This window comes from Aythya ferina (assembly GCF_964211825.1).
Source record: "Aythya ferina genome assembly, chromosome: Z".
NCBI lineage: Eukaryota > Metazoa > Chordata > Aves > Anseriformes > Anatidae > Aythya > Aythya ferina.
In genome coordinates, this window is record NC_140299.1 from 33,804,086 (window position 1) to 33,821,284 (window position 17,199).

The 17,199-nt window shown below is 38.3% G+C and overlaps 1 protein-coding gene across 13 annotated transcripts in view; it reads right to left on the reverse strand.

The window, feature by feature from the left end:
• MPDZ (multiple PDZ domain crumbs cell polarity complex component) overlaps positions 1-17,199 on the reverse strand; it is a 105,885-nt gene that overhangs the window by 34,454 nt on the left and 54,232 nt on the right. For 10 of the 13 annotated variants that reach the window (XM_084504735.1, XM_084504734.1, XM_084504726.1 and 7 more), the window contains 5 exons: positions 16,554-16,712; positions 12,198-12,482; positions 11,242-11,365; positions 7,513-7,711; positions 4,532-4,573 (listed from right to left, as the gene is read on the reverse strand). In XM_084504735.1, coding sequence (XP_084360861.1) covers positions 4,532-4,573; positions 7,513-7,711; positions 11,242-11,365; positions 12,198-12,482; positions 16,554-16,712 — 809 coding nt within the window. The remainder of the gene's footprint in view (positions 1-4,531; positions 4,574-7,512; positions 7,712-11,241; positions 11,366-12,197; positions 12,483-16,553; positions 16,713-17,199) is intronic. The other 3 variants (XM_084504733.1, XM_084504729.1, XM_084504732.1) reach the window with 1 other exon arrangement.

The following is a 17,199-nucleotide window of genomic DNA, read 5'->3' on the forward strand; positions in this document are numbered from 1 at the left end:
CTTCATAACAGGCACTGCCTTCGGAATAAGGAGTTATATACAACCTTTTTGACTTTACAGCAAATAAGCATTTATGGTCAAATTAGACAGCTGAACAGCACTTGATTTTTTGAGAGTTGGCCTCAATATTCTAAGTACATGGTGCTTTAAGAGTGACTAGAGTGTAATAGAGACAATCCTGCTTCAGTCAAAACAGATTCCCCGTGCAAAGACAAACACTGGAAGATCAGCAAAATGTGAAGCACCATTACCATCCTAAAAGCTGGCTGAATATGCTTCTGGAAGTTGGTTTGCAGGTTTTGTGCTTTCTATAGAGGTTTCGTATCTGTTTTAGGTTTCCATGCTTTTCGTTAAAAATACTGCATGGCTTTGGACTCACAAACTTGTTATAGCAAACCAGTTAAGCTGCAGGGAGCAATCCTCTGCTCAGTTCCTTCCTCCCCATCACCATGCACTTCCAGCCAGCTTGGGACAGACAGACAGTTGTGTTTCACCAGCCAAATGACATGCTCCTGAAGCCCTGGTGTAACTCAATCATGTGTGAATGCCAGAAACAGAAATGGCACAACAGACTGGGGAGAGAGGAACAAAGAAAAGGAAAAACATTAAGGCATGAAAAGTATTTCTTAAAAAACCTCCTTCTACTTCCAGAAACGACACTATGAACTAAAAACACAAATAAAAGACATGGCCCTACTTTAGGCTTTGTTGAGTCAAAAACCTTTGACTGTCCCACATGCAGCTTAGCTATCAAAATGTGGTAACAATTAAGACTGTCAGAAAAAGAACACAAAAAACGTGTGTCCTATCATCCATCACCTAGATGCTGAACAGGAGAAACTCTCCAGTTCTTTTGAAAGAAATTTCTAAATCATCTATACTGTCACCTGCTTATTTTTCTTTTCCTTGAGATCTGTTTTTCTGCCTTCAATTTTTTTTTTTTAAATACTCAAGTGTTACGTGCTTGACACAAAGTGTTCTCATTCTGAAATGCTGTGGAGTATACACTAGCGAACAAACACACAGCATAAGGTCAATGACCTAATATCTGTGTTTGCTGAGATCATTCCAGGACCAAGAAGTGCGCAAGACATGCAGCAGTTATTCTGTGAAGCCTAGCAGTGAAATGGAGAATGGCAAGAGGGAAGAAAAAAGAGTAATGATGCTTTTAGAAGTTCTTTAGTTTTTGCAAATAATCCCAACTACTTCTCAGCCATCTCCAATTCTAAATGTGGTAAGTTACAGCAAAGTCCTAGTATTATGGTCACAAAATTCTCACAGGGGCAAATGTTACTGGGGAACCACCACCCAGTAACCCCATAAAACTGCCACTATAAAAGCCAAAACACGTGCAAGCCGTGTTTCAAAGAAAGAAAATGCAGTTACAGCCATCAATTCCACTTCAATCAAATTCATTAACTTTTACCCCATAAAAGTAAGCAGAAAATAACATATTTTCCTTTGAAAGGCAGCTGCACTTAAAGAAACCAGAGTTGCCAGCAATGTTTCTGTTGGCTAGATGATCTCAACAGTCTCCTTTATGCTAAAATGTAGCAAGAAGCTGCTGTTCATAGCACAGATAAGAGAATGGCAAATGCCTTAATAGGAAATATATGTACCCAGACCGCGCCCAGATGCAGAGAGGGATCGCTGACAGCAGAGTCCCCAGCATCTTTCATCTCTTGTCCTATCCTTTTGAACAGGGAGCACTGGAAACTAAGAAGGGTTCTAAGGCCCAAGGGTAATGGTAGTCCTTACCTCATCCTGCTTTGCAACGCCAGCATTACCAATCAGCTAAGGGTGGGGCAAACCAGATGTGCTACAGGTTTCTGGGATACCATGTAGATTTTAATTATATGAATGAGTAAATGACATTGTGCTAGGACATTCAAAAGGTGCAGCTCAAATGATGCCTTCCATGCTACTTACAAACATCTCCTGAAAACTGTGTTATGAAGGTAAGCTTCCATTTCTGTGCTCAGCATAGGAACCAAGAAGGAAAGAGGTTCACTCCACCATTTTAAGATTGTGTGTCTAAAACTGAAAGACTATCACCTAACTGATGCAGACGAATTTATCACTTGGCAGCTCCTTTATCTCTTTGGAAAAATTACATTATTCCTATTCTAGTGCTTAACTATGGTTCTAACTGCTTAATTCTAAGAACTCTAAGGAATATTAAATATGTATTTTTTCTCTTTGTTCTTATCTACAACTAAACACCAATAATTCTTCAGCCATTTCACAAATATAAGCAAGAACATCTACTTGCATTTTGAAAACAAAAAAGTGAGGGAAAGAAAACCAAATTGCATGGATCAAATGTATGAAAAGATATATTCTGTGTTGGAGTTCATCTTTTTTCTTGCTTGCTAATTTCTGAAGTTCAGTGAGCTGCAAAGCTTTCCTTAACTGCTCCTATAAGCTAAGCTATGTTATTGATGTGACTGTCCATGAGAATCCTTCTCCCCTCTCCATGCTATTGCTTTTAGCAATCCCAAGCACAAATACAGCCTGGGGAGAGAATTGATTGAGAGTAGCCCTAAAGAGATGGATGTGTTGGTTGATGAGAAACTTAACATGAGTCAGCAATGAGTGCTTGTAGTCCAGAAAGCCAACTGTATCCTGGGCTGCATCAAAACCAGCGTGGCCAGCAGGGCGAGAGAGGTGATTCTCCCTTTCTGCTCTGCTCTCGTGAGACTCGATGATCACAAAGATGGAGCACTTCTCTTCTGAGGACAAGCTGAGGAAATTGGGGTTGTTCAGCCTGGAGAAGAGAAGGCTCTGGAGAGACCTTATAGCAGCCTTCTTGTACCTAAAGGGGGCCTACAGGAAAGCTGGGGAGGGACTCTTTTTCAGGGAGTGTAATAATAGTACAAGGAAGAATGTCTTTAAACTAAAGAGGGGTATATTTACATTAGATATTATGAAGAACTTCTTCACTCAGAGGGTGGTGAGGTGCTGGAACAGGTTGCCCAGAGAAGCTGTGGATGCCCCATCCCTGGAGGTGTTTAAGGCCAGACTGGATGGGGCTTTGAGCAACCAGGTGTAACAGAAGGAGCCCCTGCCCATGGGAGGGGTGTTGGAATTAGATCATCTTTAAGGTCTCTTCCAATCCAAATCATTCTAGGATTCTATGATTATTACTGAAATGAGAAGGAACATGCACCACCCAGCTCTGCTTAAAATTAGAGCTTTAGGGAGCATGTTTGTTAGAATTTCATTTTTGCTAAGTCTCTCTCTTTCCTGGTCCTTTCTTCTGTGAGACATGGCAAGGTCAGATTGCACTAACTGCATTATATTCCACATCTGCCAAGAATCTGTTCTCAGTTTAGTAGTTCATGGGCTGAAAGCCCACAGTGAATCAAATCCATCATTTGCTGGATTGCTATTGCAGCTCGGTTTTTGGAGGTCACAGCAAGGTCTGAAGATATCCATCACCATCCTGAATGCCCCATCATGTGCCAGGAACCAGACTGAGGTGACAAGAGTGCCAGAACATGAAAGGTCCTGGGAGACTCTGGTCAACTATGTTGACCCTTGTGCTTTAAGGTAGAAATAAAAATTCATCAAGGCATCTGAATGGCTCATCCCCAGAAAGGACTAACATCTGCCTTATTAAGTCACTGGGAAGGTAGTAAGAGAAACAATTGCTAAGAAATATGGATGAAGACACAGAAGAGAGGAAACAGGTGAATTGTCTACTATACACAGGGCTTAATCATTCCCTCTTTTTCATAGCTGCACAGCTTGAAGGAGAAAGTACTCTGGTTTCCTTTTTTGGGAGCTACCACCCCCTCACCAAGATATGTGCTAGCAAAGAAAGCAGCGACAATGGAAACACCATGGTGTACATATGAAAACATCTGTAAACACAAGAATGCATGCAGTACATAGGAACATTTATCACATGCTTGACTGAACAGCCACACAAAACCTTGAAACACCAACAAACCAAGTAACAATGTATGGAGAATGTTCAGCAGAAATAACTGTCATTAATAATTAAGTTCTAATTTGAACCTTTTTATACATGAAGAAAGTAAAATATAAGTGCCACAGAAAATTTGACATTGATTAATCCAGATATCAGTACATTGTACTCAGGACAACTCTAACAGTGAAGCCCTGTAAAAGCACACACTCCCCCCACACACACATGCTCTGAACACATCTGGGGTGGCTGTCATTAGCAGTAATTGTTTTGAATGAAAACGTTTGTATTCTGGTTTTAGGAAATATGCTATAATCTTCAAGTTTTAAACCATTATACACATATATATATATTTATGTGTATATATTATATGTATAAAAAAAAAAAAACAAACACAAAAGCACAAGTATACACACACATTTTTTTATATATACATCCATACATGCACATGCACACACAAAGACAGAGAGAGTATGTACCTATATCTGGATATATCCCTGACATTATTACAGATGTAATAAAAGCATGGCATGGAATGATTTTACAGACAAGTTGCAACACAGAGCCATAATGAGTTTCTGAATCGCCAATACTCACACATAAAAGAGGGCCTGATCATCAGCAGGTGCTGGAGAAGATCTAGAATGTGAAGCATACGATGCAGCATCTTTTTACAACGGTGTTAACAAATGTCACTGTCTCATGCTGAATGTGAGAGGCATACTTATGTAGTTAAAAGTGTGAGCTGCCATTTTTTTTTTTTTTTAACTTTCTCTTTTCTCTTTTTTACCATCTCTACTTCACCTATACTTCCCCCAGAAAGGATCTTTATTACTGTCTACAGCAGTGATTATTAACAAGCATGCAAAATAGAATTGCAATCTGTCTTCTCTTCCTTGATCAGGAAATCATCCCCACCCTTTAGGTTAAGGCAGGTGAATTCTAATTCAGATTGGTGATTATCTGACAGACATTAGAAGCAGCTGCCTCTGAGCAGAAAACCTTGTCTATTATTACAGAAATATAAGAACTCCTGGAACGGTGGAGTATATGAAACAGAATGCATTCTGGTAAGGCCACACATCTGGTTTTCCACAAGCAAAGGGAAAAAGAAAAAGAATACATGAAATGGAACTACAGATTGTTGGCTCCTAAACTATAAAAAATTGGATTTCCTTTAATAAAATAAAAAAGCCTTTACACAGCAAGTAAGAATGGCTTCCTGTGCTTTTAGTAAACAACGTTTGCCACTGAAAGACAGGTTTGAAATTAAAATATTCCTGCTTAATCACTTTTTGGGGTCAACCTGGTACCCCCAAAAAGTTCAGCTTAATAGTTAAGGTGTCAGCTTAATAGTTAAGGTGTCAGGCAGCCCTGTATGGATAAAGGAATAATACAACCACATCTGAGTGGTTGTACACCCTTGTTTCCCTAGCATGACACCAAAAAGATTAAATGCTTGGTTATTAGAAAGGTTGTCCCTTAGATCATGAATCACATTAACTGTGAAACAGTGTTTATATAGCTCTGGACCCCTCTTAGAAAACAGGAATAACTGTCATGAGATAGTGCTCTGTACCTCCGAATTCCTGATTTGGGACACATTTACCCACGCATTTGCATCACAGTATTTTTTCGGAATCTTGTACTTCTCCTAAAAGTGCGAATTACTGAAACGTTTATTTATGGTGATAAAGCAGATTTGTATCAAAACTATGTAGGCCAAAAAATATTGTCCTTATTCTTGCAAGATTCCTTTAGAAGCTAATAAAAGATTTGGAATTTTATTTGTCCGACAGACAAAAGATGGCTTCACTCTAAACTCTTATCATGGGAATGCACCAAAGAACATTAAACGTAAAATGAAAGCTAAAACTCTTAAGTCAGAATGTGAATACCTCAGCTTCTTACAGAAGGAGGTGATGAACTTATCTTTTGGACGTCTGAATGTTCACATCTCATGAGATTTTGATATTTCCAATGTATCTGGAAAAAGACTAAGACTATAAAGCAAAACTTATATTCACATAGCACAAATAAAGAGCTATAAAGGGATAATCACAAAAAATGAATACATCTGTGTTGGATCACTTGACTACGGTACTAATAAAAGACTTTGCAGAAAAAATCGTGCTGTGGCATATGCGTATCTAAGCAGATGTACAAACATATTCGTGTGTACATACCAACTGATTTCAGTCATGGAAGTTGGAATTACAATACAGTTTGAAATCTTACAAGAATAATCAATATCAAGTTTTATCAACATTGACTTGCTCATATTCACAAAAGCATTGTCTATAAATGTAATCAGTTGTATGCGCAGAACCCACCATTCAAACAAGCTTGTATGAAGTCCTGATCTTACAAATATGACAGCTATATAGGTTGTATTAAACCTACAACCCACAGTGAAGATACCTTGCCCACCGGTTCTCAGAATGCCAGGTCTCTTCAAAGGTAGTGTATGACTGAGGAAGAAGCAAATGCCCTGCAGTCTGTTTTTAACAGATAGAAACTACACTGTTACACTGGGACTGAACTGACCATTTTCAAGGACACGTTCTTAAAAAAAAAAAAAAAAGATGTTTTTATTAACAACATCTCTGGTAATTCCATTAGCAGACCTGACCCAGTCCATACTAACATGGGTTTCAGAAAAACAGCTTTTAGGTCTTTTTTTTTTTTTTTTTTTTTTTTTTTTTAATGCTGTAAACCCAGCACTGACAGGTCTGGAGCACTGGCCACAAGCTCAGGAACACCTCATTTCTAGATTGTGGATATATGGGAAAAGTTAACTCTACAACCATGACAGTTAGAAAGAACTGTACTTTGATGGAAAGTTGAATTTCTGTAAACTGAACTTGAGAAGAAGAAACTTTCTCATTGAACAAGTGGATTTTTCAAGACTCACATTAAATAGGTTTAAAGTATAATAACAATAGGTCTCCAAAGTATAGACATCTATGTACTATGTATGAAGACATCTATGTATGAAGGAGCAAAAGCTCCTTCATATGTATTAATGAAAACCTGGAAGTGTCTTCACAGAACAGCCCATTTCTGCTGTTTATTATAGATGTACTGACATTTTTTAAATATTACTTTTCTGCATTAACATCAGGTATCATACTTTCTGTCTGGCAGTCAAAGAAAAAATCCATAAGAAAGGTCTCCATCAGATGAAATCACTTGTGCAACTGCCAGACAGTTAACCTTTCAGAAGCACAAATACCTTGAGGAAATCCTTACTTTGTTTAGCAGAATCATACTGTAAATGCAGAACTCTAACAAATCCTATACTTTCAATATGGACAGATAGGGCAGTAATGACAATGGAAACTAATCAGAGCAATAAGTTTTCTAAGAACACCCAGAGCCTCCCACACAAGTGATTTTATCTTTCAGACTTACGAAGCTGTAATTCAATAGTGAATTATTTATCTGAAAGGGTAATTTAAAGATAAATCCACACTGTGAAAACAAACAAAATTCTGAATTAAAAAATCTGCATAAGTCTCATCAGATTTTGATTATTAGCCTTTTCCTACCACAACTAATGTTTGAAGTGTACCTACTTGATATCTGGTCCAATAAGCGAATGCCTTCTTAACATAGCTCGGGCCTGTGCATTGGTCAAGTTAGTGGTTGACTCTTCATTAATGGACAGGATGCAGTCTCCCACACCAATCCGTCCATCGCGACTTATTGAGCCTCCATGGATGACACTACGGACTATCATTCCTGAGCCATCTTTATTGGAACTTACTGTCATCCCTACAGTGAAAAAGGCATGAAACATGTAAGAGTTAATATAGTCTCTGAGCCCCAGTTCTGAATGACAAGACAAAGAAATATAACAAGAAGCTGAGAAGGCAGAATACAGCCACTCGACCTGCCAACGTCAGCAAGCCTGAATATTGCCCTTATTCTCCTGGAGTTTCTTTCTTCTAACAGGAGAAAGGAGTTACAAATCACAATCACAGTATCTTGACTTTATCTTATGTTATTTCATGTATCAAGCTCAATATAAGAAAACAAAGAGCAGCGGAAATTCAAAGCAGAAAATAAGCCAACAATCAAATAAGGTCTCAACCAAAAAGGTAACAGAATGGCTTCAAAAAACCTGAATTTGTAATTCTGAGTAGGTCAGTGAGTTCATCTGCCACATGTCAGTTTTGTTTATGATGGTTCTTTTTAGGAAAAGAATTAAAATGATTAAAGGATTAACTAGAAGTACACGGATAATATCAAATATTCTTAATCTTCTGTACAAAATTACGGCAGCCCATTGATTGGGCCCAGAAGAGAATCCTGACTTCTGCAAGAGCATGTGCACTACTGACAAATCTAATCCATTATTTGATTTACATAACAATCCTACCAGTGGTAAAGCAGGACAATACTTCTTGAGGCTTATATGCACCATTTAACTCCTTCTTTTCATGAATGGGAAATGAGACAGAAATGGTCTTCCCCCTACTCATCCATGGGGTATCCACTGGCACTTAGTTGCGCTGCTGGGTTTCACGTCATAGTGATTGTTTTTATATACATGGGTTCTCAGTATAATTTTCAGGGCAGCAATGCTCATGATAACAACACTGTTGACACTTCTAAGAAAAACTGTTCTTCACAAAGGCAAATGAAAGGTACCTGCAGGCCCAACAGAGTTTTCCCCTCAACATCTTTGCTGTGCCAAACTTGTTTTCACTACTTTTTGTGCACTGACCAACAAGAATGTTTTCCCTAACAAGTGGAAGCAACTGAAGCAAGACTGCCTTATACAGGAAGATTTACTAGAGAAAGAAGCAGTGAACACCCCACTTGTGTTCTCCTGGTTTTGCATGTAAACTTCAAGATGGTAAGCAATGGGAGTGAAGTTCTGTCTTCATCATCTCTTACATTCTTTTCCAGACTGAGCAGAAGAAGATGATCTTTAAGGTGAAAGCTACCCAGAGCAAAGCCTTCAAAGATACTGATTATAAGAAAATGCTAACCATTTATATATAAACATGACTACAGAAGACAAAGACTGAACACATTACTCTATGAACTAAAGACTGGGGGAGACAGGCTGAACAACAGAAACTGGCTGAACAGAGTTTAAAAAGCAGCTGTAACCCAGAGGCTACCCAGATTCAGCCAAACACATAAACATCTGCCTATGTATCTATATAAGAGAAAAGAAATACTTAAAGAACAACAGTAATAGAGACACTAAACTTGTGGTTTATCAAATTCCTTACAGAAATCCTTACAAAAATCTCTTAGAAATCTCTTAGTGATCTTAGTTCCTCACATTCACTTGCAGTTGAAATCAACACAGTTGTCTAAGGTGTAAGAAGACGACCCTGACTAACTAGGAACTGTCCAATATGTGGACAAAAAGCTTGATATTGGCCAGCAGTGCACACCTGCAACCCGCAAGGGCAACAGTTTACCAAAGAAGTGTGGCCAGTAAGGAGAGGAACATGATTGTCCCCCCTGTTCTGCTCTCATGGAGTACTGCATCCAGGTCTGGGGCCCCCAGCAAAAGAGGGATGTGGACCTGTTAGAGCAAGTCTAGAGGAGGTCACAAAGATGATCAGATGGCTGGAGCACCACTGCTGTGAAGACAGGCAGAGGGAGTTGGGGTTGTTCAGACTGGAGAAGAGAAAGCTCTGGAGAGATGTAATTGTGGTCTTTCAGTGCTAAAAAGGGGTTTATAAAACAAGATGGAGAGAAACTTTTTGCTTCAGCAGATAATGATCAGACAAAGGGAAATGTTTTTAAACAAAAAACGGAGACTTAGATTAGAGGTTAGGAGGAAATTCTTGACACAGAGGCTGGTGAGAAACTGGGACAGGTTGCCAAGAGAAGTTATGGATGCCCCATCACTGGAAATGTTCAAGTCCAAGCTGGATGGGGACCTGGGCAACCTGATCTAGTGATCTAGTGGGTGGCATCCCTGCACACGTCAGGGCGGTTGGAACTAGGTGATCTTTAAGATCCCTTCCAACCCAGGTCTTTCTATGATTTTATGAATAAGCTTCTTAGACATAGGAATGTAAGCACGGGACTTCACCTGTAGCGCTACATTCAGCTCTGTGGCCCCCAGCACAAGAAGGATATGGAAGTATTAGAACAAGTTCAGAAGACTGCCAAAAGGATGATCAGAGGGCTCAGGGAGCACCTCTCCTTTCAGGACAGGCTAAGGGAGTTGCGGTTACTCAGCGTGGAGAAGAAAAGGTTCCAGCGAGATCTTAAAGCAGCCTTCCAGTCAGGGAGAGTATCGAAAGAACAAGGAGGAATGGTTTAAAAATAAAAAAGGGTATTTTAGATATTATGAAGAAATTCTTTAATCAGAGGGTGGTGAAGCACTGAAACAGGCTGCCCAGAGAAGCTGTGGATGCCCCATCCCTGGGCAAGGCCAGGTTGGATGGGGCTCTGAGTAAGCTGGTCTAGTGGGAGGTGTCCATGCCCATGGGAGGGTGTTGGAATTAGATGATCTTTAAGGTCCTTTCCAATTCAAACCATTCTATGATTCTATGACTTGAAGAGGACAAGGAGTTCTCCAGCCTGTTGTGCCTGTTAATGCCACAATGCACCTCTAGTCAGATGTTAGCCAATCCTGAGCTTAGTTTTTGCAATATGTATGAGTTGATTATGTTCGAACTAGATAAAAGGCGACTGAGCTATCCATTAAAGTTGAAGTTCACTGTTCACTCATATTGAGCGTATGTGTCTTCCTTCCGTCGACAACAGTCAGAATGCTCAGGATGTTGCAGATTGAAGATCTTTAAAAACCTGAAATTCTCTAGAAAATGATGACATCTTTAAGTCACAAATACTACCTATTAAATTAATTAATTATCTGATTTGCAAAAATACTGGAATTCATGATACATGTAAAAATCAGTATCAAGGAAGTGAATGGCTTGTTTAGATCCTTTTGACTAGCTTCAGAAAACAAGACGATTTCACTTTTACATGTATTTGAATCTGCAACTCTTTGACCACAGGTGTTTTTTTTGTTTTGTTTTGTTTTAATCTCAAAACACAGCACTTGTTGGCCCTATCTTGTTTTTCCACTGCATTATGCACAGAAAATAAAAAAACAATGTATGAAAACTGTACTGTTAACATTTAGGATTGACTAACTTCCTTTATAGAAAAAATCCTTAGTGAGAGTGGGCACCTTATTTGCTGTTAAAGGTGACAGACAGCAACTGGATTGACTAATCTTCACTGGTAGAACAGGAAACACAGGAGAAAAACAGAAAGGACGTTCCTGAACAATTTACAAAAAATATTAGGTACTTTACCTAGACTTGAATTGCCTTTTGCAATAGTGATGGTCTTCTCATATATATTTTTGACTGAATTTGGGGTTGTGGAACTTCCCTCCACAGATACTGAGCAGCTCTTTTCCATTGAGAGTACTTGATCCTAACACAAAGGAAAATAACATCAGTTCAGAATGCCAATATAAAAATATGACTAGACACAGACCTTAACTCATCTTACCTTTTACCAAGCTATAATTAATACAGATTCCTTATACAGTCACTAGAAAAGTCAGATCAAAGATCAAACTCATACATGTGCATTCACTATGTAACATAGAATATATTGCAAAATACATTGTTAATTTAGGGACACCAGTTACACTCTTAAAATAGGTGGGATGAATTCAAGGGCTCACTGACTCATTCACCAGAGATGCCTCTCAATTTGCCAATACTAAAGTAATAAAGCTAATATAAAATTGCAACTCTTTTAAGAATTTCTTAAGTAATCACTGAATTGAAGGAAGTCATAGCAACTGTCATATAAAGAAAAACTGTATTTGCACACACTGGCACCACGAGCTAGTATGAAAGTTGAACTGTGCAATCTTGCATGAGCACCGGCATATAACTTCTTCCATATGTCCAGATCTGCAGAAGTTAACAGAAAAGCCTTGCTCTAGACCTCTGGTCTGCCCAATGAGTATACCATGCTCCAGCAGCATCTTGTACTGTGAGTATGAGCACACTTTTAAACACCCACTGCATCTCCAGTCTCTGGGAGATTACTATCTTGAAGCTATAAATTATCTCCTGTTTTGGCTACGTTGACTAAATTCTAAAGTTTGATGTCAGCACACATTTGACTTTCAGCATTACAAGCAAAGAACTGTATGTGGGTGTTAGCCAGCATCAACCTCAGCAGAAGATTCTATCATTTAATAATGCCTTTACACGGCTTGTTTGTTTTTCATTATTAAAAAAATATTTACTTTTCCAGTGCCATCAAGCTGCATGGTAGTAGCAAGGCCTGTACTTTGTGCAAATTCTGTTGTTGTCTGAGATGCAGCCCAAGCTTCTGTGTTTTCATTTTCATTTTGGTTGATAACCGAAACATCCAGAGGCAGATCCTTTTTAGTAAACGCAGCTGCAGTTTCCAGGTTTTTGCCTGAAACAGATTTTTGCTCTCTCACTCTTTCACTCAGATCCATGTTGTACAGATTCTTGTTGGATATATGGTAATCAGCTGCCACATTTAAAAATTCGTCTCCAACAGCCTGTTAAAAACAGGAGACAATAAACAACCATTATTATTTTGTAGTATAATTAAAATGTATATTTCATGCTAAAATCTTAAGTAGAAATTAATGTCATGGAACTGTTGTGGTTTTGGCTGGAATAGAATTAACGTTCTTTGTAGTGGTTCACATAATGCTGCGTTTTGGATTTTTAATGAAAATAGTGGTGATAACCCTCTCATCTTTTAGCTACTGCAGAGCAGTGCTCACACAGAGCCAAGGCCTTTTCAGCTCCTTGTGCTGCCCTGCCACCAAGGAGTCTGGGGACACACCAGGAGCTGGGAGGGGACAGAGCTGACCAAAGACATATTCCATACCACATTATATCATGCTCAGCAATAAAAGAGGTAAAGAGGAAGGAAGAGGGGTGGGAGGGGATGTTCGCAGTGATGGTGTTTGACTTCCCAAGAAACTGTAACGGAGGCCGCATCTGGAGTACTGAGCCCAGCTCTAGGCTCCCCAGTAAAACAGGGACATGGAACTACTGGAGCGAGTCCAGAGCAGGGCTACTAAGATGATAGGGGACCAGAGCACCTGTCATATGAGGATAGGCTGAGAGAACTGGGCTTGTTTAGCTTGGAAAAGAGAAAGCTGAGGGGAGATCTCATCAATGCATATAAATATTTGAAGAGAGAGCGTCAAGAGGATGGAACTAGACAGTTTTCAGTTGTGCCCACGCAAAAGGACGAGTGGCAGTGGGCACAAACTGAAGCATATGGAGTTCCAGCTGAATATGAGAGGGCATTTCTTTACTGTGAGGGTGACAGAACATGGGAACGGGTTCTCCAGAGAGGTTGTGAAGTCTCCTTCTCTGTAGGTATTCAAAGCCCGCCTGCATGCCATCCTGAGCTACATGGTGTAGGTGGTCCTGTTTGGCAGGGGGATTGGACTAGATGATCTTCAGAGGTCCTTTCCAGCCTCAGCCGTTCTGTGAAATTGTGTGATGAGCCCTTCTTTTCTGGAAGTGACTGAACACCTGCCTGCCAATGGGAAGCGGAGAATGAATTCCTTATTTGAGTTCTCACAATTTTTGCCTTTCCAATTCTCTCCCCCATTCCACCTGGGGACAGTGAGCAATCAACTGCATGGTGCTGAGCAGCCTGCTAGGGTTAAACCATACCAAGAATGCAAGAATTTCAAAGTATTTGTTGTTACATCATTATCTTCAGTAGAATGCTACAGGCATTCTTCTACAGAATTTACTTGATTCTTCAGACTTCTATTTTATAACAGAAATCAATGAATATGAAGTTACTGCTGAGGGCCAAATTCTAATACTGTATCATTCAGGAAATCTTCACTAACTTCAGCAGAGTGGTGTCCACTCAGACATCCTCAAATCAGACACAAGCACTACCATCAACTTACTAGAATTAAAGCATACAATTGTCTTCCTAAGGTGGAAGAAATTCGCAAGATCGAAGTCTTTATTTTCAAATCACTTTGCACACTACAAGTAACTTCAAGCAGCTTATAAAATAATCACACAATCTGATTATCTGTTTAACTGAGAAGAAACATATATCTATGCCCCTTCCATACAAAGAAGAAATAGTAAAAACTTAGTCAAATCTCAGCAAATAAATGAACATGGAAGTTTCATAGTGTGACAGCTCTGCAATACAATGATGCAGTTACAGAAGTTTAGCAATCAGTACTTATTGCTGGTGCTTTATTCAAAGCATCATTAAAGGACAAATTTCTTTATATGAAATTTATTTAGATTTCCAAGATCCCAAGGTCTCCCATTGCAAATATTTTTAAGGGATTTCAACAATCACTAGCTTCTGGAAAAATATCCAAACATTCTCTAGACCAGCTTTCAAAGTAATTAATTTTAGAAACATGTAGGCCATTAGATATTAAGGAGATATATCAAACACTAAGAGGTTGGATGTACAGGTTCTTTATCAATATTAGGGAATTTTCTCTTAAATGTGGTAAATGTAGTCACGAGAATTTCTACCTCTATCTGTTTCAGTTTTTATCTACTGGTCCTATTAATCTTCTACTTTTTCATAAAGTGGGAATAAAAACATGATTCACCAATTTATTTTGGAGTACATATTAAATCAAAATTCACACGATTTCAAGAGGTTTTGCAACATTTTGTATCAACAGTCTTAAAACTGTTTTTTTTTCCCCTCATTATTTACGAGGTGCATACATGCTTGTTTTGTACCCAGACATCATCAAAAAAGGTTCACCTGTAAACAATTGGTTTAAGTGACATCTGAGAAGATAATTGAGCAAGGCCTAAATACAGCTAATCTGCATGATGTAATCAATGAAATAATTTCCTACCTTTTGGAGAACAGAACACCAAGACTATAATCTATTTAAATGGTTTCATAAGGTTTCAAAGAGACCTGTGACACCTACTTTTAACTATGTTTTGTATTAATTTCCAAATCAGTGAGATGTATTCATTACAAAGACCCATACAGTGTTTAACATTTACTCCGTATGCCATGCATGTGTATTAAAGTAGCAGTATATGCACGTTTATAATTTGTTCATTTAAGGAAAGCCAACACTTTGATTTTTGAAGACAAAATTTCAGGAATTTTTAACAACATCTATGTGGTACATCTTTAGAGCATTTTGATTAGTTTGACTTAGAATATCTTTTCATCACTTATTTTTGACATAATTTGACAGCGAAGGCATTCAGAATCAGCATTTCAACTGTCCTTGTAGTCAGAAATAAGTGAAATACCTCTGCATTCCTTGTTACACCTAATAGCACTTTTTTCATTTTTACTGCATTTCAATTGCTTCTGAAGTTTTCTTTTACCAACCAGTGTCCTTGCAATGTTAACTTTGTGAAGCCATTCATAATCGCACAGTGTAAAATATTACTTGTAGAGAATTTAACACTCCCTTCATACTTGTGCATGAAGAAGAGCAGTGAAATGTCATGACCATAATGTTTAAAAATGAACAAACAAACAAACAAAAAAAAAATAAAGCCATCTTTAAGTTAAAACCAAAAATAACTTAATGATTCCTAGAGCAGCAACATGAAATATAATGTAAATCTAACCTTTGTCTCATAAAATGCTTCTCAGCATGCAAAATGCATAATCCATTTAAGTAACAATTACGGAGTTAAACAATGCAATCTGTCCCATGGGGACAGCAGAGATGTGCTCTTCTGTGGATTGGGAGAAGCCATTAGAAGATGAATTTAGCTTTCCAAAACAATGCCTTGTATGGGCCAAATATAAAATGGATAAAGAGACCGTGGCTCAGGCATGAAGAAAAAAGCAGAAGCTACTCTTTTGAAGATCAGAGATTGTAAGCCTGGGAAGAAATCCCTACAATGTTTGGTTCAAAAACGGTGAGTGCTAGGAGAAATGACTCTAAAGACTCTGGATTAGTGAAATAGATCTATGGATTGACAAGATAAAGGATAATGAAAAAACATGGAGAGAAACAAAGCCAACTTTGATTCAATCATAACGGTATGTGACCAGCAAGAATTAAGATACTGGTCTTTGTAATATTCTTGAGAAATTTAAAAAAGAAATTAGTAGCAACCAGAAGTTCGATATGCTTCATATTTAATTACAGTATAATTATGAACAATTTATGCAAGAACAAAGTAATCTGATTAACAAGTACTCTAACTACAAAGAAATAAAAATACAAAGCTTAGGATGAAAACTTACTAAATCTAGAATTTTGTAGAATGATGCAGTTATTTTGTGCTACCACTCTTTAATATGTTCTGAAGTATTACCGGTTACGTTTTTTTTTTGTAGTAGACTGTTCACCACAGCTTTAACATTACAAGTATCTCACAGTATTCTACCTGGCTATACAAAACGTAGCCCAAGTTTTCAATCTTCCACCTGCCTCTCTCTTCCACACAGACAACTGGAAGACAACAGCATTATCTTAAATAAAACTGTAATTTAAAATGGTAACAAATGGTTGTGCAGATGGAACGAGGACAACATCTAGTAATACAGCTGCATACAGAACACTGAGCCTTTTCACATTCATAAGCAAGTTTTATTATCAATAAAATCATCCTTATTTTACCTTGGGAGTTGACGAGGGAAGGGAGAGACTGTAGTTCAGCTCATCACTACAGGCGCTGCCATGCAGAGCTAACATTGAAGCCTGGAAGGTGTCACTCTCTGGAGAATACTGAGATTCAAAGGTGGATTCATCCGCTAGATCTGCCTCTCCAGAGTCCACCTAACAACAGAAGCAATTTAATCAGCCAGGCTGTCTGTAACCTTCACGCAACATAAGCCCCAAACACATGTACCTCAGTCGCCACTAACTGACTGACACTTCGCTTTTTTTCCCCCTCTGAGTTTTACAGTGAAGTTAGATTTGTACAGCACAGTAGGAAAAAATTCTTCTTCCAGTTACAAGAGATGTTACTCCATCTTCAGAGATGGCAAGGAACATCTGAATTAAAGTTGGAGTCTGAACTGGAACAAATTGTAGGGCTGAAATAGGCTAGTGCCTGCTAATAGAAATATGAGGTGTTGGCAACTACTATTTTCTTTTAGATTAATTCTTTTACAATAATTAAGGCTGTAAAAAAAATGAGCTTGACTAAGTGACACAAAAGACAAGAAACTGCAACTCTTTCCAAAACATTTATAAAAAGTCAGATGTCATATTTCTTATAATTTTAAAAATATTTTTTATTATCTTACATATGAAATAAGAT